Below are 27805 nucleotides of genomic sequence, written 5' to 3'. Positions count from 1 at the left end.
TTTTCTCTGGGTGTTTGGGTTCTGTTTTCTGGCTGCAGTCTTTCTAGCTTAATACCGGTGTTTTGCTTTGTCCACCTATCACCTTTTGGGTGCAGCTTTTCTGTCTCCCAGTTGGCATTTCCTGCTGCTTATAGATTCACTTAAATGTTCTAACATTGTATTGATGTTTGGAGCCAGTCAGTGAGCCTTCAGCTAAGGATTTTCACATTGTTGTTTCTTTGATATACTTGACACTTCTCTTCTGTTTAACTTTAGTAAGTAGGATGTATATTTGTTAAGAGTAATTGCTTTATTTTTGTTTGGTATTCTATTTACTATACTCACTGAAACATCTTTTCTTTGTTTAGGAGACTTCTCCTTTTATAGTTAATTAACACTCTGCTCTGCTCTCTGGGTCTTTAGGAGGAACGAGAAGCAACTAGATGGCCATTTAGGGAGTTTAGGTCTGAGTTGCCATCAAATAGTTATTTGGTTAGGGCTATCTCTGTATCCGCAGACACCACTAGGGACTGCAGTGTCAGGATATCTAGTTTGTACAGGAACTGGCAGGCTCAGTTGCATTTTTTTGGTGTCTAACCTATTAATCCAGAGTGAGTTGCTACACAGGCATAACCTAAATGCTGCCTCCTTCTAATACTGACCATACCAGATGGTGGTGCTGAATGATGAGATGTGGTGAGTACGTTTTTTTACATTTCTGCCATGCTATGCCTTCCTTCTGAAGTGGTGTCAGCATTGGCATCTTCCTCCTCCTCTGCCTTCTGCTTCCACTTAGCCCTCTCTCACATGAGAACAAAGTCAGTAGTGCGTCTGTCAACGTGTGCTTGAATTCCTGCAGTTTCAGATTGCGATCTAGTGACGAAACTAAAGGCCCCTTCACATTTAGCGACGCTGCAGCGATACCGACAACGATCCGAATCGCTGCAGCGTCGCTGTTTGGTCGCTGGAGAGCTGTCACACAGACCGCTCTCCAGCGACCAACGATGCCGGTAACCAGGGTAAACATCGGGTAACTAAGCGCAGGGCCGCGCTTAGTAACCCGATGTTTACCCTGGTTACCATGCTAAAAGTAAAAAAAAACAACCACTACATACTTACCTACAGCCGTCTGTCCTCCAGCGCTGCGCTCTGCTTCTCTGCACTCCTCCTGTACTGTCTGGGAGCCGGAAAGCAGAGCGGTGACGTCACCGCTCTGCTTTCCGGCTCACAGACAGTACAGGAGGAGAGCAGAGCACAGCGCTGGAGGACAGACGGCTGTAGGTAAGTATGTACTGTTTGTTTTTTTTTACTTTTAGCATGGTAACCAGGGTAAACATCGGGTTACTAAGCGCGGCCCTGCGCTTAGTTACCCGATGTTTACCCTGGTTACCAGTGAAGACATCGCTGGATCGGTGTCACACACGCCGATCCAGCGATGTCTCCAGGGAGTCCAGCGACGAAATAAAGTTCTGGACTTTATTCAGCGACCAACGATCTCCCAGCAGGGGCCTGATCGTTGGTCGCTGTCACACATAACGATTTCATTAACGATATCGTTGCTACGTCATAAATAGCAACGATATCGTTAACAATATCGTTATGTGTGAAGGTACCTTAAGGATGGCACATTGTGCTTGTAGTGGGGATCCAGCAGGGTGACCACACAGTGATCAGCACTTGTAACAATCTGGGCAACACAGGCAAACAGCATGTATTGTCTCGTGTGTACCAGGCTGCTCAGAGGTAATGACAAGCTGGGAGATGTATCGTCTGGGTTGTCTGTATTATTCTCCAAGACATGTGTGAACGCCTAGCTTCATAATGGTGTGAATGGTCCCTGTTTCTCCTCCTCTTCTGCGACCACCTCATCCATCATCGTCTGAAGCATTGTTTTCTTAGGAGGCATAGAAGTGGGATAGTAATGCTGTTGAAGGCATCATCAACGCCACCTGTGTTCATGGAGTACTCGAATCAGCGCAACACAGCAGACATGTCTGCAAGGAGGTCATATAGTGATATAGCGACTTACCCTTGCAAGCTGCTGCTTGAACTATAGTATCGCCTGCTGCTAGCAGTCTTTCCATCATTTGAGAGGTAGAGTTCCACCTTGTGAGTGCATCACGTATGAGACGGTGAGCGGGAAGGCAGAAGTGAAGTTGCAGCGCAGACAGGTTAGCAGGAACGCCGAACTGCGTACAGACAACCTTCAGTTTCACCAGCAGCTCTGACATATCTGTGTAATTTTTAAGGATGTTCTGCTCCATCAAATTCAACGCATGTGCTGCCAGGCAAGGGATGTGCATCAAACCGACTAGGCCCAGAGCTGCTACAAGATTTCAGCCATTATCGCACACCACCAGGCCAGGCTTGAGGTTTAGTGGCACAAACCACAAATCTGTCTGTTCTTTGATCACCATCCACAGTTACTGCACAGCGTGGGATTTTTCCCACAAACAGATATGTTTTAGAACAGCCTGCTGTAGTTTACCACTGGCTCTGCTGAAGTTATAGGCTCAAGTGTTGCAGTGACCAGATAAGGAGGCATTGGAGGAAGCAGAGTTGGAGGAGAAGGCAACATGGACATAGAAACATCCAGCAATCCAGGGAAATATTACAAATTGCTCTGATTGGCTGTTTCACTTTCAACAACCAATCAGTGCTATCGTAGCCACGTGGGGGCAAAGCCACCCCCCCCCCCCGGGCTGAAGTACCACTCCCCCTGTCCCTGCTGATCGGGTGAAATTGGAGTTAACCCTTTCACCCAATCTGCAGGGACGCGATCCCTCCATGACGCCACATAGGCGTCACAGGTCGGATTGGCACAGATTTTCATGATGCCTATGTGGCGTCACAGGTCAGGAAGGGGTTAAAGGGAACCTGTCACCAGTTTCTATAATGTTGTATATCAATCCTGGAAGATGGTGGCCGTAACTTATATCAGTCAAAACTGGTGACAGGTTCACTTTAACTCTGCTGTCCTACTAATCCCCTTCTGTCCTTGCTACTTGTCCCCTTCTCCCCTCTTCAAGTCCCTTATCTCCTAATTCCACAATGTATCCTCTTCAAGCTACTAACAATGACCTACAAAGCCGTTCATAATCTGTCTCCCCCACATTTCTCTGAACTAATCTTCCTCCTCTTTCTACTTTTCCACCACCTGACCCATCATCGCCTGAATAATTTTTTCAAAGAAACATAGAAGTGGGATAGCAAAGTTGATGATGGCATCATCAGCGCTGGCCATGTTCATGGAGTAAGAGAAGTAGAGCAACATGGTACACATGTCTCGCATGGAGGCCCACTCTGTGGTCTTGAAGTGTTGTTGTTTCGCAGATTGACTCACCTGTGCATGCTGTAGCTAAAACTCCACTATCGTGCTTCGCTGCTCGCACAGTTTTTCCTCAACCTTCTGCTCCACTTGGACCTCTGGTTCATGATTATAATTTGTTTATTTTTTATTCTATTATTTTAAGTTATTTCCCTATCCTCATTTGTTTGCAGGGCAATTGTCCTGCTCTTACTCCCATTTAGCTTCATTTTGTTGCCCCCTAGCCCTTACTCCATTTACAGCCATTTTAGAGCACTGAAATTTGGGTCCCCATTGACTTGAATGGGGTTCAGGGTCAACTTTGAGTCCACCTGAACCCGGCGAACCCAAACATCCATTGGTTCGCTCATCGCTATCTTTTCTCTGCTTTCCCCTAAAAGTGTCAAGATGGCGGCCAACAGTCGAACTTGCCTTTTTGATAAGCTTATGCAGCTTATGAGCATCAGACACCCACATACTACATCCCCAGCACATGATTGTGAAAAGATGGCACTTGCCACTATGGAGTGGTAGAACACTTCTAACATTTTGCTGCACACATTAAACAACCTCAATTTCCTTAGAAATTACAGTTTGTTCCTCCCCTTCTTGTAAACCCACTCTATATGGCACCTCAAATTAAGTTTACTGTCCAAGCAAACCCCTAAAATATTTGTAACTCTAAACCTGCTCCACTTCCTGACTAGTAATAGTGACAGCTAAACATTCCATCTTTCTCCTGCTATACTTCACCACCAGCTCCTTAGTTTTCTTTTTCTTTAGTTGTAAAAAAGTTATCACGACACCAAAGCACAAAATCCCACACCACCCTGATATATTCCTCATCACCCTGGCCCCCACTAATACATCCTAGTACCATGGATAACTTCATGCCTACTATTCCTTAAGCCCCCTTCAACATACAGTTTCATGAAAATAACATAATTTCCCCCTCTTCAGTCTCATATAATATAGTCTCATGTAAGTAGACATCGCCCTTTCCGATCAGCCTCCTCAAACATACAGTCCCATGCACATATCACAGCCCTCTCTCCATCCTCCTCCAGCATTCATTTCCATGTAAAAAGATATGAACCCGGTCATTTCATGAGTGGTAAAGCTCACTCAGTACACGTGTTCCGTTATGTCCCAGATGACTGAGGCTGGGCAGCACACAGAAAGTTTACTGGGATGGGGCGTGACCGCTGATGTGTACGACCTGCGGCACATGACTGCAGGAAGCGGAACTGGAGGCGGAGCCAGCTGCAAAGCTCCCGAGGAAGATAGCAGAGAACGGCGGACACCGACAGATCTGGAGTAGGTCACAGAGAGGCGAGGTCAATACCAAGAGGACAGCGAGGTACAAGAGTGAGGTACAAAAGAAGAATCAAATACAAGCCAAGTGTCAGAAACTGGAGAGGGCAGCAAAAGTACCAGGGGAACAGGCAAAACGGGTAGTCAGGATGGAGCAGAAGTCAGAAACCGGGCAAACGAATGAGCAGTACTGAATCAATAGACAAAAGCAAAAACAGGGGACAGAACCAGGTCAGTAAAAGGATAACTTTCAAAAGCAGGCACAAGGCACAAGCACACAAGGGTCAAACTACTCAGCTGAGGGCAGAAGTATAACTGACAAAGCCCAGAGCCCAGCTGAGGCCATTTAAAGCCCTTTCACAGTCAGAGAGAGGCCAAAAAGCCTTAACCCATGAGGTACCAGTCAAAACTTCCAAACAAATCATGACACCTCCATTATCCACAAAAAACCCTCTCTTCTCTATATACATTCCCCTCTTGCAAAACATTGCTCTGCTTACCTCAACCCCCCTATATACAGTTATCATGGCTTGGTTTCATGATTTGAAATGGTGACCTTTTGCTGCATGGTCGGTTTCCCTCTCTGCTGAGCTACAGTCCTTTTCATCTCTGTCCAAATTCTGCTGACTTATTTTGTTTTGGTTTTCCTTTCCTGATTAGCCTCTCTTCAGGTGTTTTTCAATTTCCCTTTTGGCTCTGTCTTATCATGTTTTGGGATTGGATTTATATGTCTACCTTTCACTGAGCTCACTTGCTGGCTATACTTCCATGTAGATTGGTGTTTGGACTTCTATCTCCTCAGCTACTATTTTACCTTGTCCAGTGAGCCCCAGTTTTTTCCCTGCTGCAAATCCATGAATTTGTCTCCTCAGCACCTTTCCCTTATACTCCACATTTGGGAGTATGGTAGGTTTCACTTAATCATAGTTACCGTATATACTCGAGTATAAGCCGACCCGAGTATAAGCCGACCCCCCTAATTTTGCCACAAAAAACTGGGAAAACTTATTGACTCGAGTATAAGCCTAGGGTGGAAATGCAGCATTTACCGGTGAATTTCAAAAATAAAAATAGATCATTATTTCCCCATAGCTGTGCCATATAGTGCTCTGCACCGTTCATATTTCCCCATAGCTGTGAACCATATAGTGCTCTGCACCGTTCATTGTGCCCCCTAGCTGTGCCATATACGGTGCTCTGCACCGTTCATTGTGCCCCATAGATGTGCCATATACGGTGCTCTGCACCGTTCACTGTGCCCCATAGCTGTGCTGTGCCATATACGGTGCTCTGCACCGTTCACTGTGCCCCATAGCTGTGCCATATACAGTGCTCCGCACCGTTCACTGTGCCCCATAGCTGTGCTGTGCCATATACGGTGCTCTGCACCGTTCACTGTGCCCCATAGCTGTGCTGTGCCATATACGGTGCTCTGCACCGTTCACTGTGCCCCATAGCTGTGCTGTGCCATATACGGTGCTCTGCACCGTTCACTGTGCCCCATAGATGTTCCACATAAATTTGTGCCGCCGCTGCCGCAATAAAGAAAAAAAAACACATACTCACCTCCCTTGATTGCAGCTCCCGGCGTCTCGTTCCGGCGCCTCCATCTTCCCGGCGTCTCTGCTCTGACTGATCAGGCAGAGGGCGCCGCGCACACTATATGCGTCATCGCGCCCTCTGCCTGAACAGTCAGAGAGCAGAGACGCCGGGAAGATGGAGGCGCCGGCCGGGAAGATGGATCGGCGCCCGGCGGCTGGAACGAGGACAGGTGAATATAACATACTCACCTAGTCCTGGCGATCCTCGCGCTGTCCCCTCCTGTCTTCGGTGCCGCAGCTTCTTTCTCTATCAGCGGTCACCGGCACCGCTGATTAGAGAAATGAATAAGCGGCTCCGCCCCTATGGGAGGTGGAGCCGCTTATTCATTTCTGTAATGAGCGGTCCCACGTGACCGCTGAAGAGAGGAAGAAACTGCAGCGCCGAAGCCCGTGGGACGGCAGGGACAGCGCGAGGATCGCTGGGACTAGGTAAGTATACCTCAGCGCCCTCACCCCCTCACCTGCCGACCCCACCGCTACCGTGACTCGAGTATAAGCCGAGGGGGGCACTTTCAGCCCAAAAATTTGGGCTGAAAATCTCGGCTTATACTCGAGTATATACGGTACATAGTTATTAAGGTTGAAGGAAGACTATATGTCCATCTAGTTCAACCCATAGCCTAACCTAACATGCCCTAACATGTTGATCCAGAGGAAGGCAAAAAAAACCCATGTGGCAAAGAGTAAGCTCCACATTGGGGAAAAAAATTCCTTCCCGACTCCACATACGGCAATCAGACTAGTTCCCTGGATCAACGCCCTATCAAGGAATCTAGTGTATACCCTGTAACATTATACTTTTCCAGAAAGGTATCCAGTCCCCTCTTAAATTTAAGTAATGAATCACTCATTACAACATCATACGGCAGAGAGTTCCATAGTCTCACTGCTCTTACAGTAAAGAATCCGCGTCTGTTATTATGCTTAAACCTTTTTTCCTCCAACCGCAGAGGATGCCCCCTTGTCCCTGTTTCAGGTCTATGATTAAAAAGATCATCATAAAGGTCTTTGTACTGTCCCCTCATATATTTATACATTAAAATAAGATCACCCCTTAGTCTTCGTTTTTCCAAACTAAATAGCCCCAAGTGTAATAACCTATCTTGGTATTGCAGACCCCCCAGTCCTCTAATAACCTTGGTCGCTCTTCTCTGTACCCGCTCCAGTTCAGCTATGTCTTTCTTATACACCGGAGACCAGAACTGTGCACAGTATTCTAAGTGTGGTCGAACTAGTGACTTGTATAGAGGTAAAATTATATTCTCCTCATGAGCATCTATGCCTCTTTTAATGCATCCCATTATTTTATTTGCCTTTGTAGCCGCTGCCTGACACTGGCCACTGAATTTAAGTTTGTCAACCACCTATACACCCAGGTCTTTTTCATTGACGGTTTTGCCCAGAGTTTTAGAATTAAGCACATAATTATACATCTTATTACTTCTACCCAAGTGCATGACCTTACATTTATCCCCATTAAAGCTCATTTGACATTTATCAGCCCAAGCTTCTAGTTTACATAAATCATCCTGTAATATAAAATTGTCCTCCTCTGTATTGATTACCCTGCAGAGTTTAGTGTCATCTGCAAATATTGAAATTCTACTCTGAATGCCCCCTACAAGGTCATTAATAAATATGTTAAAAAGTAGAGGGCCCAATACTGACCCCTGTGGTACCCCACTGCTAACCGCTACCCAGTCCGAGTGTGCTCCATTAATAACCACCCTTTGTTTCCTATCCCTGAGCCAGCTCTCAACCCACTTGCACATATTTTCCCCTATCCCCATTATTCTCATTTTATGTATCAACCTTTTGTGTGGCACCGTATCAAAAGCTTTTGAAAAGTCCATATCTGTTTTGTTTTAGTTTGTTTTTTGGTTCTCCATATTTATACCTGACTATCCTTGTAAATGTACAGAATAGAAAGGTACATGGCACTCTTATGATAGAAGATGAGATGCCCAAGTAGAGTATCCAGCCCGTATAGTACAGTATCAAACAGACTTGGTACTCAGAGGGTAGAATTTTGTGAGAATAATGTTCCTTTTATTGTGCATTTGTGAGAGAGTGCCAGGGCAGTAGTCGTGGCTGAGCGCGTCCTGGTCTTCCATCACATGTAAACACTGTCCCATCATCAGCATACCTTCAGTTACACCTTCTGCACCCTCGGGGTCCCATCCGGCTTGTTTAGGCACCGCTGCTTGTGTTATTGCACAATGAGAGACAGAGTCCAATACAAACTTAAAACTTGGAATTTTACTATTTCTTTCACACAGTACATCCTTGTCAGTGACAACATTAGCATCAGTTTCCACACAGTTCACAACCTTTCCTCTCTCTGCCTCCTGTCCTATGTCCGCTAGTACCATACATGGTCCCACCACCTCCTGCGGTAACACAGCACTCTCCTTTAGCAAAGTCTCAGAGTATGGAATTCCCTTGTCCATTTCGCACTGGATCTAAGGGCATCAGCCCACGTGATGACCTGCCACATTTATGAGTGACCTGAGTCCCGTGTACTATCCCAGACCTGCCTTTTGTCTTCAGCTCCAGTCTGCAGTCACACTGCCACTTCAGCTGCACTTCAGTCCTTTCCTGCAGACTCTGATGGCTGGACATTTCACCTCTTAAACTTTAGTGGTTTGCTGTATTGCTCGGCCTTAAGCCCACCCAAGCTCTACGGGCGCTCTGGCCCCAACTGACTGAAGTCATGAAGTCCTTCTATCTAAACTACAGCAAATCCCTCCTATGTTAACTATGTACACTCCTGAGTACTAGTGCACTAGTGTGCCCCATCTACTGGACGGTTGTCAGCACTGCCCTACCCTGTAATATCTAAATTTAAATAAGGCAAACATATGTATAAAGCACGCAACCTAGATATAAATATATAGCTATTTAGCAGCAAAATACTTTACGCTAAGGGGGTAGAGACATGGCACTCCCTTACATTTCCCCTCCCTTTAACAATGGTCATCCCTGACCATTTACCCTTGATTTTTAATATTTACATATAATACTCCATGCAGGGAGGGTAACGAGGTAGATAATGCAAACAGCACAACGTCTCTTTATTAACAATGCACGAAAGTCCTATCTCCCTTTAGAGGTGCCTGACTCACAGTCCTCCAGGTTACACCTTCAGTCCATTGTGGGAACCAAAAGTTCATTTTCCCACAAAACTTTTTAACATGTGCCCGGAATCAGTTCTTTCATTAGAACCGCTAATTCACAAATCAAGCAGTCCTACCTGAATCCATTGTATTTACAGAGGTATGACCTTTCTGTAAGGTCAGCAATTCTTTAAAGGAGGCGTCCCCCTCCCTTTGTGTATGGCACCATCCTGAGTGCCAGATGTGCATTACCTGGTCATAAAGCACTGTCTGATGCTGCAGCTGTACCTAGTCCGTTAGTCCAAAGACCCTTCTTTTCCAGAAACAATGTGGAGTTCTGCTATCCAGTAGAAAGGGCGCAACAAAACAACAACTCAACGTTCACTTCTGGCCGTCCGGCCACATCACTCCCAATCCAGGGAGCGGTGTCAGGGCTACTTCACCCACAGGGATGCAGAACAGTCCCATGTATAACTATAGGCAAAGTTGCAACGAGCACAACTGTCCCTCATAAGTGTCAGCCATATGTCACAGTTCAAAGGCGCATGTCCCGTGCCACGTTGTCCTCTTCCGGACTCATTGCCCAGGTTTGAGTCATTGACACTCCTGCAACCGCAGGCGTCAGGGACTGTCAGGATGTGGCTGGGGTTAAATCTGTCCTTATGATGGCTGAGAGATAGGGAACCATTTGTCTTTGCTCCGAGCCCACGTATGGTTCTGGGCTGTCATCCTCTGAGCATAAAATCACTGCCACCACGAAGTAACCCCTGGGACAGTCCTCTTTAAAAAATAACATTTCAAAAACCTGACCTGCACATCCAAATATAGACTGAGTGTGAACAGGTGCTGAACCCAGAGTCGCCAACTCGTATGCAGTTCAAATTTCGTGTTTTCAAGTTTGCATGTTTTGGCGCTGCAGTGTGCTGCCCTATTTACTCTTTAAAAAATAAGACCCAGTCTCCTTCCACTAAGGGTCTCCCATACTTTACGGAGGCAGCGTTAACGTAGACTTTATCATTTGTCCCTGCCTCCCGAGTGAAGCCGTATCCTCGTTTCACCTTAGTGTGGACCAGCTGCCCTCGAATACGGCACCCGGCCATATCGCTTTCTCCATATTTCCACAGCTCAGCCTCTTTTTGTTTTTTGGCATCTATCACCTCCACTATCCAGGCCGACTGACGGGAACAGGCCCTCCTCTGTTTGATGGGAATGTGGGGCATATGTAAGGGGTTGAGTAATTTACCCCTTTAAACCTCTATATTGTTGCCTTGTATGTGTGTACTTATTTATACATTTTATGCCATTGTTACATGTTGTCTTGTATCTCCTTATGTCATATTGCCTATGTAATGTATGTTACACTACATTTCAATAGGGACAGTGCAGTATGGAAAATAGCCACTAGATGGGGGCACTGAGTTCACTGTATGATAAGTTTATCTGTAGGACATATAGGTGTTATTTTTTGATAAGGGATAGTTGGGAATAAGGCAGGAATATTTCCTGGTTACAGTCAGTCGGGGATAGACCCCTGTGTGCTCAGGTGGCCTATGTCCCGAGCTGCTTAACTACCCCCGCAATGTTGAAGTAAATGTCTAGCCATCCAAGGAGGGGATTTGGAAAGTAGAGTGAAGAGGAGGGCACAGTATGGGCAGCAGCAAAGAAGAGACTGCGGAAGATGATTTAAGAAGATAGAGAGAGAGTCACCGTAAAAGTGCACAGACAGGTTAACCGTTCACGTGGTAGAGAACTATGCAAGTATTATGGAGCGCCCCCAGACACAGGGCCACGAGTTCTCGGTACCGGGCCTCTCTGGTTCGGTTCTGAGGCTGTCACGGTGGCTAGACCCGGTCCGTGACCCTGCTAAGGGTCGTCCAGTAAAGGGATTTGTACAGTCTATCAATGGTTCTTGACGCCACCTGTGGTGTTCGGTCAGGGGGACCAACGCTGCTATGGGGTACGCTGGGGTGATGGAATGGCAGCCGGATGGTATAACTTCCCACAGGTGAAGTATGTCCCCAGGGCTTCCCAGTAAGGTGGATGGTGATGGTGTGAGGTGCAGGCAATAATGAGGACACAAGGTTGCAGTCTCTTTACCTCTTTACTGAAGGCTTCAGGATCCTCAATCCAGAGTACGTTTAACAGGGGTCTCAGAGACCGGCCGGTCCGATGGGCACATCCAGAGTTTCCCTCGCAGATGGAAATCGTTGCCTACCAATAGCGCCTGTGTGTTGTAGTCCTACCCTGCTGAGCATTCGGAATAGTCCTCACAACTGCTGTTCTCGTTCGTTCGTTCTCTACAGCTCTCTCTCTCTCGTTCTTTGGTTCCAGATGTTACTAGTTTCTAACGTCCCCCAGGTTTGTTATGGCTAGGACGCCACCCGTTTGACGGGAAGGCTTGGAGGTCTTCCGGAACCCTAGAGACGCCCCTCTCCCAATGTTGCCCCCTATGTCTTCTTAGGAAATTTAAGGTAGACAGCCAACCTATAATTAACTGTCCGGCGGAGTTTGAAGTAAGGCCTGAAGTCAGTTACTCCTACGGTGATCCGGCCACCGACTACGCACCTCAGTAAGATGTTGCCTTCCTCTCTCGGCACGACTCTTACTGGCTCTCCTTTGTGCTGATCTCGTTTACACTGTTCCACAATATTCTTCCCCTCTTGTCTCTCTCTTAGGATACCGCCGCAAGGTGTGCAGGCGCGGTTCCGTTACGTTCTATTCTGTCGCTAGGCACCTGCCAGGTTCCCACGCCTGACAGGGACCCCCCTGTGCCTTCTCCCTGCAACACCCCCTGCCACGGGATGTTCCCTGATTCCAACCCAGTCAGCTTCTGACTAACTTCCTCCCCAGCCCCTAGTTTTACCAGTGTGAGGAGTGGCCCAAAAAATAAAGCCTTTTGCTCCCCCTAGTGGCCGGAGTGTGAAGTGTAATGTGTTCTGGTGATACTTGGTCAGGATAACTCTTTAGTGCCATCAGACGTACCGCTGCTCCCCTTAGTGGCAGAGCGCTATACTGCAACGACCAGGTCTCTGGGGCGCTGCATAGTACATCAGATGTCTGGAGCGAAACAGGCAGAAGAAGGCTATAGTGTAGTGATGCTCAAGCGGGCACCTCATCCCGTGGAACCATTTAGTGACACAAGGAAGAGAGAACGGACAGATAAGGAGATGTGCTGTCTTAACTGTGAAGATAATGTTGGAATTCATGTGGATGTGCTGTGTCCTGAAGTGAATAAATCCATTTTGATAAGTTTCTTTGGACTCTGCCTCTATTTCTTTGAAACTGAGGATGGCCGTCAGACAGAGCAGTGGAGACGAAGCTGACAGCACCGTGCGTACTGTATGTTATGTTTTTGTTTAAGGGGAAGGAGTAATTTTTGTCATAGCAGTTAGGCGGGGGAGGGAGGTCCTCGGAAGTTTGTGGAAAGAGGGGGAAAGAGGGGAATGGCAGATTCTATGGGGGGTACTTCTAGTGGTCCTGGACTCCCTCGGAGTGGATTGCGAGTGGATGTGGTAGATCAGCCCATGGAGGGGCTGATTAAAGTATTTGGTAATCGGTTGGTTTGGCCGGGTTGGTCATTATCTGCCTCCGAGCTGGTGCTTAGCAGCTGGAGGCAAGCCTAAGCCTGGAGGCCAAGGTACACAATTTGAATTTCTGCAAGGTTATTTTTGAGGCTTCGAGGACCACCACTCCCTGGGGGGTTATTGTTTACATGTTGTATTTATGTTTAATAAAAGGCTGCTGTGGCCATTTAATCCAAATCTGGTGTAATGTCGTTATTCAGGAGGGGATCTTACGATAAGGTAGTTTATGAGAGATCCGATGCAGTAAGTAATTAAGGTTGGGCATTTAAGTCAGTAAAGGCGGCCATGAGTCACGTGTACCCCTTACGTCAAGTGTTTGATCTTAAATTTATCTACATTAAACTTCAATTGCCATTTGTCAGCCCAAGCCTCCATCTTACATAAATCCTTCTGCTAAATTAAATGATCGTCATCTGTGTTGGTTACCTTGCAGAGTTTAGCATCATCTGCAAATATTGAAATTTTACTCTGTATCAAGGTCATTAAAAAGTGTTAAACAGAATAGAGCCCAATACTGACTTCTGTGGTACCCTTCTGTTAACTGTGACCCAATCTGAGTGTGTTTCATTAATAACCACCCTCTGTTTATTATTACCGGCGTTAACCCAATCCCACTTTTTTTCTCCTAGTGCCATTGCTCTTATTTTGTGTATTTGCCTTTTATGTGGTACTGAATCAAACGCCTTTGAGAAGTCCCGATAGAGGACAACCATGTCCGTACCTTGGTCCAATCTGGAATTTTCTAGCTGTTTAGACTAGATTGACAGGACCAGGCCTCCTTCATAAACTCATAATGATGTTGGGTCATGAAGTTATTTTTATTGAGATAGTATCATATAGCATAGGTTTTCTTCTATTGCTAACATGTTTATTCCTACAGGGCATATAGTATACACAAGGCCTATTCAGTTTGCTCCAGTTTATAGCATTAACATTATCATTTAGCCAATGGAAATTTACCTTCCGGACACAGGGTACCGTCACACAGTGGCATTTTGATTGCTACGACGGCACGATCCGTGACGCTCCAGCATCGTAACAATATCGCTCCAGCGTCGTAGACTGCTGTCACACTTTGCAATGTATGACGCTGGAGCGATAATTTCATGACGTATGTGCGATGTAGAAGCCGTTGGTTACTATGCGCACATCGTATACAATATCGTGCACACCTTTGTTACACCATGCGATCATGCCGCCACAGCGGGACACTAGACGACGAAAGAAAGTTTCAAACGATCTGCTACGACGTACGATTCTCAGCGGAATCCCTGATCGCAGGAGCGTGTCAGACACAGCGAGATCGCTGGAACGTCACGGATATATCGCTGGAACGTCACAAATCGTGCCGTCTTAGCGATCAAAATGCCACTGTGTGACGGTACCCTTAGTGTCCTTGTAACTCCTCTACTATACATCTTATTAACAGATGCGTGAGAATGTATTATTTTGGGATAACTATTACCCAAGCGACCCCCCCAACCTGTATATTTGATACTGTATGGTCTCTTGGTTAAACTTGGGTATAGACGTGCCCCCCTCTTGTTGTGTCCTTCACCAGTTGTGAGAGGTAATTCTCTTTTATTAGTGTCAAAAACCTGTATTTCTTCACTGGGCCTTTGCTGGTTTCTGTTCCCTAATTTATATTAGGGTTGTTGAAGTCCACCATAATATTTTTTGATCCCAGATTTTCTGCACCATCCAATTGCTTTATGGAGATATTTTCTGGTGCTTCTATTTTATTTGGAGACATATAACAGTATTTCATTATTCTTTCTCAATCCCCTTATTTCCAGCTTTAAAGACTTACATATATTATCACACAAGATGGGTTTTAGGGAACACAACACAATATAGTCATGAAAATGAACTGGCCAGTCATTGCTGTGTCAATCCATGTCTCTGTTATCCCCATTATATTATTTTTCTTCCAACAGTATTAATTATAATTCCTCCATTTTTTTGGTGAGCTTCTGGAATTAGTCTACATGCACTTTATGTTTTTTTCTGCAACTTTTATTTTTCCTCTATAAACAGTTTTAACACCTTCTAGCCATTTCTTCCTCCAGCACAGCTGCACCCTCTCCATTGAGGTGTGCCCCATCCCTACTATAGAGCCTGTAGCTAAAGGCAAAGTCAGACAGCCATATAACATGGACGACGATCGCATTGCAATGCTCATACTGGCCAGCAGCTCTCCTGGCTCGAGCTTTACAGCATGTATTTCTATACATGTTGCAAACAAAACTGTCTCTTCAGCTTTCCCTCTTTCTTCCCTGCTAACTGCACCTGGAGCACATGCCCCACCTGCCCTTCCCAAGTTATGTCTCTGCTTTTTAATATTAAGGCTAGGGTCACATTGCGTTAGTGCAATCCGTTTAGCGCTAGCGCTAGCGGATTGCGCTAACGCAATGTTTTCTATGGGGCTGCGGTCGGGGTCGCGGTAACGTCCCCGCTCTCGCAGATCCCCGATCTGCGAGAGCGGGGAACGGACCGCGGGCGCGCCTCGGACGCTGCTTGCAGCGTCCGCGGCGCGCCAGGAAACACCGGCTCATCGCTAGCGCGTGCCGAACATGGCACGCGCTAGTGAAGCGCGTTCCCATTGCCTTCAATGGGCGCGTTAACGGACGCGTTGCACGGCGTTAATTTCGCCGTGCAACGCTGTCCATTAAACGCGGTCCCATAATGCAATGGGAACCCAGCCTTAGTAGGTATATGCCAGTGTGTAGTGCAGTTCTTTCAAAAATGTGACCCACTTTGTTTTGAATTTTTTTTTCAAGTTTGGATGGGGTTTTGCTTTTCTCATATAATTGCTGGAAACTAAAAATTAAAGTATAGCTGCAGTTATGAACTGACATACTATACCAACATGTGGCGGCAGGGCAGCTACTAGGAATTTCGGTGCCTCATACTGGCAACATTTTTGGGGCCCCCTTGAGACTCCACCCCAGCCCCACCTTCACCCCTCGAACTGTCCACAGTCAAAAGATTTTTTAAGCCGCCACCATGACAAGGTAGACTATTTTGGCTGGGCCCTACTCTATCCTATTAATCATTTGTTAAAATATCCAATACAATTTAGGTATATTTTTATTTATTTTTCAATTTTTAAAATGACCCATTATATCACATAGAAGGGACAAATACCACTGCACCATGACCAGACACCATATTACAACCACATAGTGACCTATAATACCACATACAAGGAACAAATACCACCACACCATGTCCAGAACACATATTACCACCACAATGACCGAATAATATCACATACAAGGGACAAATACCACTGCACCATGTCCAAACCATATATTACCACCACATGATAACCAATAATACCACATACAAGGAACAAATACCACCACACCATGACCAGACCACATATTACCACCACATAGTGACCAAACAATAGCACATACAATGAACAAATACCGCCAAACCATGGCCAGACAACATATTACCACCACATAGTGACTGAATACTAAAATACTGCTCAGAAGTGTTGAGCGATACCTTCCGATATTTGAAAGTATCGGTATTGGATGGGATCGGCCGATATAAAAAAAATATCGGATATCGCCGATACTGATACCCGATACCAATGCAAGTCAATGGGACACAAATATCAGAAGTGATCCTGGATGGTTCCCAGGGTCTGAAGGAGAGGAAACTCTCCTTCAGGCCCTGGGATCCATATTCATGTAAAAAATAAAGAATAAAAATAAAAAATATGGATATACTCACCCCTCCGACGAACCCTGGCTGTCACCACTGCAAGCGTCTGCCTCCGTTCCTAAGAATGCAGAGATTGAAGGACCTTCGATGATGTCGCGGTCAGGTGACCGTCAAAGGTCCTTCACTCTCTGCAGTTTTTTTAAACACTTCTTTCTACCAAAGGGCTACATTTACCTAAGGTTTTTTGTTGTAATATATACAGTGTATAGTGTCAGCGTACAGGTAACACACTGACTCACCAGTGACGTCTCTTGTTGAAGTCCTTCATCTTCGCTTTTCATCTTCATCCAGCACAGACTGCCATCACTTCTTCCAGCCAGGGCTCGTCTTTGCAGAAAATAACAGTTATCTAGAGCACCGTTTACAGAACACATTACTTAATTTTTTTCCCAAACTACACCCGATGAAGAAAAAAAGGCAACAGTGTTGCTCTGCACAGTATCAGGACTGCTTCCCCCATTCAAAACAGTTTAGTCAAAAAATAGAATAAATACATCACTGCATCAATAGGATCCCCCATCCTGGCCCCTGTGTGTCTCATTCCTGGCTCCAGCCATATGTTCTCCCAACCTGCCTCTATGTGATGTTCCATCCTGCCCCATATGATCTCCCCATCCTGCCCCATGATCCTGCCCCATCTGTCCCATGATCCTGCCCCATCTGCCCCATGATCCTGCCCCATCTGCCCCATGATCCTGCCCCATCTGCCTCCATCCTGACCCATGATTCTGCACCATCTGTCTCCATCCTGCCCCATGATCCTGCACCATGTGTCTCCATCCTTCCTCATCTGTCTCCACCATGCACAGTCTGTCTCCATTCTGCACCATGTCTCCATCCTGCCCCCTGTCTCCAATCCTGCCCCATCTCCATCCTGCCCCGTGTCTCTCATCCTGCCCCCGTGTCTCCCATCCTGCCCTGTCTCAATTCTGCCCCCCTTGTCTCCCTTCTGCCCCTGTGTCTCCCATCCTGCCACTGTGTCTTCATTCTGCCCCATCTACACTCTGCCCCTTGTCTACATTCTGCCTCTTGTCTCCCATCCTGCCCTTTGTCTCCCATCCTGCCTCTGTGTCTCCCATCCTGCCTCCATGTCTCCATCCTGCCCCTGTGTCTCCATTCTGCCCCTTGTCTCCATTCTACTCCTGTCTCCTTTTTGCCCCATGTCTCCCATCCTGCCCCCGTGTCTCCCATCCTGCCCCATGTCTCCATTCTGCCCCATCTCCATTCTGCCCCCGTGTCTCCAATCCTACCCCATGTCTCCAATCCTGCCCGTGTCTCAAATCTTGCTCCCTGTCTCCATTCTGCCTCTTGTCTCCATTCTGCCCCCTTGTCTCCATTCTGACCTTTGTCTCCAATCCTGCACCGTGTCTCCAATCCTGCCCCCATCTCCATTGTGCCCCATGTCTCCATTCTGCTCCATCTCCCATCCTGCCCCCATGTCTCCAATCCTGCCCCGTAACTCCAATCCTGCCCCCATGTCTCCAATCCTTCCCCCGTGTCTCCAATCCTGCCCCCACGTCTCCATTCTGCTCCATCTCCATCCTGCCCCCTGTCTCTGTTCTGCCCTTTGTCTCCATTCTGCCCCCATGACTCCATTCTACCCCTTGTCTCCAATCCTGCTCAGTGTCTCCCATCCTGCTCCCATTTATTCATTCTGCCCTGGGCCACTATCAATAAAAAAAACAAAGAATTTTCTTCTTACTTTGCCGGGCTCCTGCGGTGAAGTTCCCTTCAGGCGTTTCAAGCACGCACTCGCCGGTGAATGACAATGGCGTCATACGCTGGCGACATGTGCGCTGACATCAGCTGCCAGCCTCTGATTGGCTGGCGGCTTTATCTATTGCCGTGTGGGCCCGCACAGCAATAGAGTAACTGAACCTGCATCTCAGACACAGGTTCAGTTACTGCATCGGAAGCTTGTGGCTGGGGCCCGATCAGCAGAAGAGACGGGGCCCGATGCGGACCCCTTCTGCTGATCGGGCCACATACGCCAGTCAGGGCAGTAATGCACTGATGGCGGCACTGTGTGGCCGCAACAATAACAAGTACTCAATATAGAGGCTTTTTATTTGTTCTAAATAAAAAGGCCAGTTTATAACATTTGCACTATGCTTCCTACTATTGATGAAAGTATATCATTTTTTTAAATCTGTACTCAAAATTTCACTTCCACTGTATTTTCTATTTTGGTATTACTACATTTCTGAATGTTTTTCCTTTCCAGGTGAGAACACAGACATGTACGGTTATGGCTCAAGTTGAAGGTAAGAATAACGAGAAAAGGTACATTCTGCATATTCAAGCTCAGGAAATATAAGTGAATAAAATCTTTGCTTACAGACATTGAATAAATGTAAATCTAATGTTTATGATCTGAAATCTTAAGAGGTATGACATGGCTAAAGAGTCTATCTGTCTGCCAACCTGGAGGGAGGTAGGGAAGCTTTTCATCCAGGGTTTCTGAAACACTCCAAATAGGACAATCTTGATAATTGTTATCTATTTCCTTGATGTTTGTATTTTTTTATTTTCTTTGAAAGTTTTTCTTTTTTTGCATTAGATTTTTAGAAACTGACTTTATTGACATGTTAAATACATTTTTACTAAACAAAATGCAATTTTAAAATAAACAAACAAAACCAAAATGAGCTATGGAGAGACATAAATACAGTTATATGAAAAAGTTTGGGCACCCCTATTAATCTTAAGCTTAATGTTTTATAAAAATAGTTTTTTTTACAACAGCTATTTCAGTTTCATATATCTAATAACTGTTGGACACAGTAAAGTTTCTGCCTTGAAATGAGGTTTATTGTACAGAAAATGTGCAATCTGCATTCAAACGTCCTCTCCCTGCAGAAACTCCACGACCACGTGCCTAAAGGTACCGTCACACATAATGATATCGTTAACGATATCGTTGCTTTTTGTGATGTAGCAACGATATCGTTAAGGAAATTGTTATGCGTGACAGCGACCAACAATCAGGCCCCTGCTGGGAGATCGTCCAGTCCAGAACTTTATTTCGTCGCTGGACTTCCCGCTGACATCGCTGGATCGGCGTGTGTGACACCGATCCAGCGATGTCTTCACTGGTAACCAGGGTAAATATCGGGTTACTAAGCGCAGGGCCGCGCTTAGTAACCCGATGTTTACCCTGGTTACCAGCGTAAACGTTAAAAAAACAAACACTACATACTTACCTTCTGCTGTCTGTCCCCGGCGCTGTGCTTCTCTGCACTCCTCCTGCATCCTGTGTCAGCGCCAGCCAGCCGGAAAGCAGAGCGGTGACGTCACCGCTCTGCTTTCCGGCTGACCGGCGCTGACAGTGTAGAGGAAAGCAGAGCGCCGGAGGACAGAGAGCGGTAGGTAAGTATGTAGTGTTTGTTTTTTTAACGTTTACGCTGGTAACCAGGGTAAACATCGGGTTACTAAGCGCGGCCCTGCGCTTAGTAACCCGATGTTTACCCTGGTTACCGGGGACCTCGGGATCGTTGGTCGCTGGAGAGCTGTCTGTGTGACAGCTCTCCAGCGACCAAACAGTGTCGCTGCAGCGATCGACATCGTTGTCGGTATCGCTGCAGCGTTGCTTAGTGTGACGGTACCTTTACTCCCTGCCTTCTTCATCTTGGTAGACTGATAAAGATAAGCAGAAAAGTACTAAGGGCTTAGTGTGCTTATTCCTGAACAGCTGCTAACAGATATAAGAAACACTAATAAATATAAATAAAATATAAAGTGTGGACTAGACTTTAATATGAGCTAATGTGAGCTACATAACTGTAAAGTGGAGTGTTTGGTGAACTTTATTAACTATTTGTTTTTTTCGCAGAACAGACTACAGCGTGAGCTGAACTCACACAGAGACCTTGCAGATAGCCGTGAACGGCACTGCAAGGCCAAAAAAAGCTCCTCTATGTACTCCTATATAGCAGGATACAGATGGAAACCCACTAATAGGATAAATCAGGAGTCAGGACAAAATGTGCAGCAGGCAGCACTAATTGAAAAAAGAACAATGGAACAGTATGAGGCAGTGACGCATGCTGAGCTGACTACAACCAGCTCTGGCTGCAGAACAGACTACAGAGTGAGCTGCACTCACACAGAACCTTGCAGACAGCCGTGATCGGCGCTGCAAGGCCTAAAAAAGCTCCTCTATGTACTCCTATATAGTGTTTTTCCACAATCTAGCAGGATACGGATGGAAACCCACTAATAGGACAAATCAGGACAAAATGTGCAGCAGGCAGCACTAATTGAAAAAAGGACAATGGAACAGTATGAGGCAGTGATGCATGTTGAGCTGACTACAACCAGCTGTGGCTGCAGAACAGACTATAGAGTGAGCTGCACTCATACAGAGACCTTGCAGACAGCCGTGAATGGCACTGCAAGGCCTAAAAAAGCTCCTCTATGTACTCCTATATAGTGTTTTTCCACAATCTAGCAGGAAACAGATGGAAACCCACTAATAGGATAAATCAGGAGTCAGGACAAAATGTGCAGCAGGCAGCACTAATTGAAAAAAGGACAATGGAACAGTATGAGGCAATGACGCACGCTGAGCTGTCTACAACCGGCTGTGGCTGCAGAACAAACTACAGAGTGAGCTGCACTCATACAGAGACCTTGCAGACAGCCGTGAACGGCGCTGCAAGGCCTAAAAAAGCTCTTCCATGTATTCCTATATAGTGCTTTTCCACAATCTAGCAGGATGCGGATGGAAACCCACTAATAGGATATATTAGGACAAAATGTGCAGCAGGCGGCACTAATTGAAGAAAGGACAATGGAATAGTATGAGGCAGTGACACACACTGAGCTGTCTACAACCGGCTGTGGCTGCAGAACAGACTACAGAGTGATTTGCACTCACACAGAGAGACCTTGCAGACAGCCATGAACAGCGCTGCAAAGCAAAAACAAGGTTGTCACACAGTGGTTGCTAAATTAGCCTGGGTAAAGCACAATGAAGCAAATCGCTATCTCAAACTGGCCCTCAATCAGAACACAGTGTCCTGTCCCTTTCTGAATTCACAGCAGAGTGAAGCCAAAATGGCGGCAGCGACTTTTATAGTGCATCATGACATCATTTCATCAGCCAATCACAGCCATGCCAGTAGTTACATGACTGACATGCATAACAGGATGTGCCCACACTTCTTAAGATTCCTCATTGGCTGAATTAAATCAAACTGGCTCATTGAATTATGGGAACTTCCGATTCCGGTATCCGATATTGAGAAAGTATCGGAACTCGGTATCGGAATTCCGATGCCGCGAATATTGGCCGATACCCGATATTTGCAGTATCGGAATGCTCAACACTACAGGCCACATATTTTACATTGTGGTATCTCTGTGACATGCCTCATCTATCTGTGGACTAAAAATTGTGGCATTTCAGGCCTATATTGAACTGTTCTTGCTGTGTGTTACCCTAGTTCTTGACACCAGTTTGCTGAAAAAAAAAATTGTTAGCTACAGGCCAGATATTTTAAACTGTGGTTTTCCCGCACCCAGATCACATATAAGTTCGCTCAAATTTCAGCCATTTGTAGTGAACATGGAAAATATTGTAGTGCATTTAAAATGGGCAAGGCACGTGGCAAGGGACGGGGAAGTGGATGTGATGGTGATGGTGCATGCAGAGGCTGAGGCTGTGGCTGTGGGAAAGCTGAAATTGTGCCACAACAAACACCCACATCTTCTTGCCCGACCTTCATGTCCAAATTTCTAGGGGACTGCAGAACACCATTATTGAACCCAGCGCAGTGTCGAAAGGTTGTTGGTTGGATAGCGGACAATGCTTCCAGTCACTTTGCGACCACCATCAACACCACCCTGTCTTCCACACGGTCAAGTCTGAGTAGCCATGAGTCTGGACCTCATATTCCTCACCTTGATCATCCCGCCATGCCGAGTGCCCGGAGACAACTGATCCTACACTTGGACACTCCAAAGAGCTGCTCACTTTTCCATTTACAGTATAGATTCTGGCCTCTGGCCTGGTCCACTTGAACTGGGGCAAGATGAGATCGCATGTAGCGATGCCCAAATATTTGAGCAGCCACGGTCACATGAAGGCCACGGTGGGAACGTTTCACAAGAGGTGGACGATGATAAGATTCAATTGTAAGAAAGTCAGGATGAGGATTAGGGTGTGGAAGTGGAGGACGAGTTGGTCGATGAGATAGTAACTGACCCAAGCTGGCATGACTACATGCAGAGCAAGGACAGCAGCACACAGGAGGAGGGAGGCGTAGCACTCCAACAGACAGGAAGAAGCAGTGTGGTGGCCGCAGACAGAAGATGGGCAACCGCTCCACCAACACGATGGAAGTTATCAGGAAAACTGTTAGGTCTTCCTGAGTCTGGTTGTTTTTAAAGATTATGCTGTTAACCACAAACAGGCCATTTGCACCACCTGCCATGCCTGCATTAGCACGGGTAGCAAAACTACCAGCCTTACCACCACCAACATGATTAGGCACATGGCAGCAAAGCACCCGACTTTGTGAGCCGAACCCCAGGGTCCAGGAACACTGTCTGTGGATGCTTCTTCTGCTGTTGTGCGTGGAAGGCAATCCACTGTCCATGCTGCCTGCGAACATGCCTCCTGCCCTGCATCTGTCATTGCCCACACTTAATTAGCACCATCATCAAGCATGTCCACATCCTTGTGTCAGCGCAGTGTTCAGTTGAACATACCCCAGTCCTTGGAACGCAAGCGTAAATATGAAGCCAACGCCCCACAGGCAACAGTATGAAATTCACACATTTCTCATCTGCTTGCACTCGAAATGTTGCCTTTTAGGCTCATGGAGATGGAAGCTTTCTGCAATCTGATGGTGGCGGCCGTCCCAAGGTAGTCGGTCCCCAACAGGCACTATTTCTCCCAGTTTGCCATCCCCGCATTACACAAGCACGTGTCCCACAACATTAACCATGCCCTCAATAATACTGTTACTGGAAGAGTCTTCCTAACCACGGACACATGGAAAAGTGCTTGTGGGCAGGGATGGTTCATCTCACTGATGGCACACTGGGTTAACATAGTGGAAGCCAGGACCCAGTCGGACCTTGGAATGGAACATGTCCTCTGTTGTGAATTCTGTTGCTGAGTTCACTTCTGTGGTCACAGGTGGTATTGCAGTCTCTGGGCTTCCTCCCTCAGGTGTTTTGGTGAGCTCGTTGGCTGCCTTGCTATTTAGCTCCACCTGAGTCTGTCTTCCTTGCTCCTTGTCAATGTTCCAGTGTTGGATCTGAGCTACTGCATCTTTCCTTGGGCCTGCTGCTCTGCTAGATAAGTGCTTCTAGTTTGTTTTCTGTTTTTTCTGTCCAGCTTGCTATTAACTTTTGCTGGAAGCTCTGAGAAGCAAAGGGGTGCACCGCCGTGCTGTTAGTTCAGCACGGTGGGTCTTTTTGCCCCTTTGCGTGGTTTTCGTTTTAGGGTTTTTTGTGGACTGCATAGTTCTCTTTGCTATCCTCGCTCTGTCTAGAATATCGGGCCTCACTTTGCTGAATCTATTTCATTCCTACGTTTGTCTTTTCATCTTGCTAACAGTCATTATATGTGGGGGGCTGCCTATTCCTTTGGGGTATTTCTCTGAGGTAAGTCAGGCTTGTATTTCTATCTTCAGGCTAGTCAGCTCCTCAGGCAGTGCCGAGTTGCATAGGTAGTGATAGGCGCAATCCACTGCTGCTTATAGTTGTGTGAGGATAGATCAGGTACTGCAGTCTACAGAGATTCCACGTCTCAGAGCTCGTCCTATTGTTTTTGGTTATTGCCAGATCTCTGTATGTGCGCTGATTACTGCACGCTGTGTTGCCTGATTGCCAGCCATAACAGTACAAGGAGACCCACCAATGATTCCCAATAGAGGGAAAAAAGAAATCCTGACATCATTTTTTTTTCTTAGCTCTGTCTTCAGTCTTTTTTTTCCCCTAGACATTAGAGTGCTTCAGGACACAGCTGTGGACATGGATATTCAGGCTCTGTGCTCCTCAATGGATAATCTCGTTGTAAATGTACAAAAGATTCAAGATACTATTGATCAGAAATCGATGCTAGAACCAAGAATTCCGATTCCTGATTTGTTTTTTGGTGACAGAACTAAGTTCCTGAGCTTCAGAAATAATTGTAAGCTATTTTTGGCCTTGAAACCTCATTCTTCTGGTAATCCTATTCAACAGGTTTTGATTATTATTTCTTTTTTGCGCGGCGACCCACAGGACTGGGCGTTTTCTCTTGCACCAGGAGATTCTGCATTGAGTAATGTTGATGCATTTTTCCAGGCGCTGGGATTGCTTTACGATGAGCCTAATTCAGTGGATCAGGCTGAGAAAAATCTGCTGGCTTTATGCCAGGGTCAGGATGATGTAGAAGTATATTGTCAGAAATTTAGGAAGTGGTCAGTACTCACTCTGTGGAATGAATCTGCACTAGCGGCTTTGTTCAGAAAGGGTCTCTCTGAAGCTCTTAAGGATGTAATGGTGGGATTTCCTATGCCTGCTGGTTTGAATGAGTCTATGTCCTTGGCCATTCAGATCGGTCGTCGCTTGCGCGAGCGTAAATCTGTGCACCATCTGGCGGTATTGTCTGAGAGTAAACCTGAGCCTATGCAGTGCGACAGGACTATGACTAAAGTAGAACGGCAAGAACACAGACGTCTGAACAGACTGTGTTTCTATTGTGGTGATTCTACTCATGCTATTTCTAATTGTCCTAAACGCACTAGGCGGTTCGATAGCTCTGCCGTTATTGGTACTGTACAGTCCAAATTCCTTTTGTCCATTACCTTAATGTGCTCTTTGTCATCGTATTCTGTCATGGCGTTTGTGGATTCAGGCGCTGCCCTGAATCTGATGGATTTGGATTATGCTAAACGTTGTGGATTTTTCTTGGAGCCTTTGCGGTGTCCTATTCCGTTGAGAGGAATTGATGCTACACCTTTGGCCAAGAATAAGCCTCAGTACTGGGCCCAGCTGACCATGTGCATGGCTCCTGCACATCAGGAAGTTATTCGCTTTCTGGTACTGCATAATTTGCATGATGTGGTCGTGTTGGGGTTGCCATGGCTACAAACCCATAATCCAGTATTGGATTGCAACTCTATGTCGGTAACCAGCTGGGGTTGTCAGGGAGTACATGGTGATGTTCCATTTTTGTCTATTTCGTCATCCATTCCTTCTGACATCCCAGAGTTCTTGTCGGACTTTCAGGATGTATTTGAAGAGTCCAAGTCTGATGCCCTACCTCCGCATAGGAATTGTGATTGTGCTATCGATTTGATTCCTGGTAGTAAATTCCCTAAGGGTCGTTTATTTAATTTGTCCGTACCTGAACACACCGCTATGCGCAGTTATGTGAAGGAGTCCCTGGAGAAGGGACATATTCGCCCATCGTCGTCACCATTGGGAGCAGGGTTCTTTTTTGTAGCCAAGAAGGATGGTTCGCTAAGACCGTGTATTGATTACCGCCTTCTTAATAAGATCACTGTTAAGTTTCAGTATCCCTTGCCATTGATTTCTGACTTGTTTGCTCGGATTAAGGGGGCTAGTTGGTTTACTAAGATTGATCTTCGTGGTGCGTATAATCTGGTGAGAATCAGGCAGGGAGATGAATGGACAACGGCATTTAATACGCCCGAGGGTCATTTTGAGTATCTGGTGATGCCGTTCGGACTTGCCAATGCTCCATCTGTTTTTCAGTCTTTTATGCATGACATTTTCCGTGAGTATCTGGATAAATTCTTGATTGTTTACTTGGATGACATTTTGATCTTCTCAGATGATTGGGAGTCTCATGTGAAGCAAGTCAGAATGGTTTTCCAGGTACTGCGTGCTAATTCCTTGTTCGTGAAGGGATCAAAGTGTCTCTTCGGTGTGCAGAAAGTTTCATTTTTGGGGTTCATCTTTTCCCCTTCTACTATCGAGATGGATCCGGTTAAGGTTCAGGCCATCCAGGATTGGACTCAGCCGACATCTCTAAAAAGTCTGCAGAAATTCCTGGGCTTTGCTAATTTTTATCGTCGCTTCATCTGTAATTTTTCTAGCATTGCCAGACCATTGACCGATTTGACCAAGAAGGGTGCTGATTTGGTTAATTGGTCTTCTGCTGCCGTGGAAGCTTTTCAGGAGTTGAAGCATCGTTTTTGCTGTGCCCCTGTGTTGTGTCAACCTGATGTTTCTCTTCCGTTCCAGGTCGAGGTTGATGCTTCTGAGATTGGTGCAGGGGCGGTTTTGTCACAGAGAGGTCCTGGTTGCTCAGTGTTGAAACCATGTGCTTTCTTTTCCAGGAAATTTTCTGCTGCTGAGCGTAATTATGATGTGGGCAACCGAGAGTTGCTGGCCATGAAGTGGGCATTCGAGGAGTGGCGTCATTGGCTTGAGGGTGCTAAGCATCGCGTGGTGGTTTTGACTGATCATAAGAACCTTACTTATCTTGAGTCTGCCAAGCGCTTGAATCCTAGACAGGCCCGTTGGTCGTTATTTTTTGCTCGTTTTGATTTTGTGATTTCATACCTTCCGGGCTCTAAAAATGTGAAGGCGGATGCTCTGTCTAGGAGTTTTGTGCCCGACTCTCCGGGGTTATCTGAGCCGGCGAGTATCCTCAAGGAAGGAGTCATTGTGTCTGCCATCTCCCCTGATTTGCGGAGAGTGTTGCAGAAATTTCAGGCTAATAGACCTGATCGTTGTCCGGCCGAGAAACTGTTCGTCCCTGATAGGTGGACTAGTAAAGTTATCTCTGAACTTCATTGTTCGGTGCTGGCCGGTCATCCAGGAATCTTTGGTACCAGGGAGTTGGTTGCTAGATCCTTCTGGTGGCCATCTCTGTCACGGGATGTGCGTGCTTTTGTGCAGTACTGTGGAATTTGTGCTAGGGCTAAGCCCTGCTGTTCACGTGCCAGTGGGTTGCTTTTGCCCTTGCCGGTCCCGAAGAGGCCTTGGACACATATTTCGATGGATTTCATTTCTGACCTTCCCGTTTCTCAAAAAATGTCGGTCATTTGGGTGGTCTGTGATCGCTTTTCTAAAATGGTCCATCTGGTGCCCTTGGTTAAATTGCCTTCCTCCTCTGATTTGGTGCCTTTGTTCTTCCAGCATGTGGTTCGTTTACATGGCATTCCTGAGAATATTGTTTCTGACAGAGGTTCCCAG

At 46.4% G+C, this 27805-nt stretch overlaps 1 protein-coding gene across 1 annotated transcript in view; it reads left to right on the top strand.

The window, feature by feature from the left end:
- The window catches only part of SUSD1 (sushi domain containing 1), a 466537-nt gene that overhangs the window by 388557 nt on the left and 50175 nt on the right, over positions 1-27805 (top strand). Inside the window, exon 21 of the mRNA XM_069767010.1 lies at positions 18864-18903. Coding sequence (XP_069623111.1) covers positions 18864-18903 — 40 coding nt within the window. The remainder of the gene's footprint in view (positions 1-18863; positions 18904-27805) is intronic.

This window comes from Ranitomeya imitator, chromosome 1 (assembly GCF_032444005.1).
Source record: "Ranitomeya imitator isolate aRanImi1 chromosome 1, aRanImi1.pri, whole genome shotgun sequence".
NCBI classification, from domain to species: Eukaryota; Metazoa; Chordata; class Amphibia; order Anura; family Dendrobatidae; genus Ranitomeya; species Ranitomeya imitator.
This window is presented reverse-complemented; position numbering and strand designations above follow the sequence as displayed.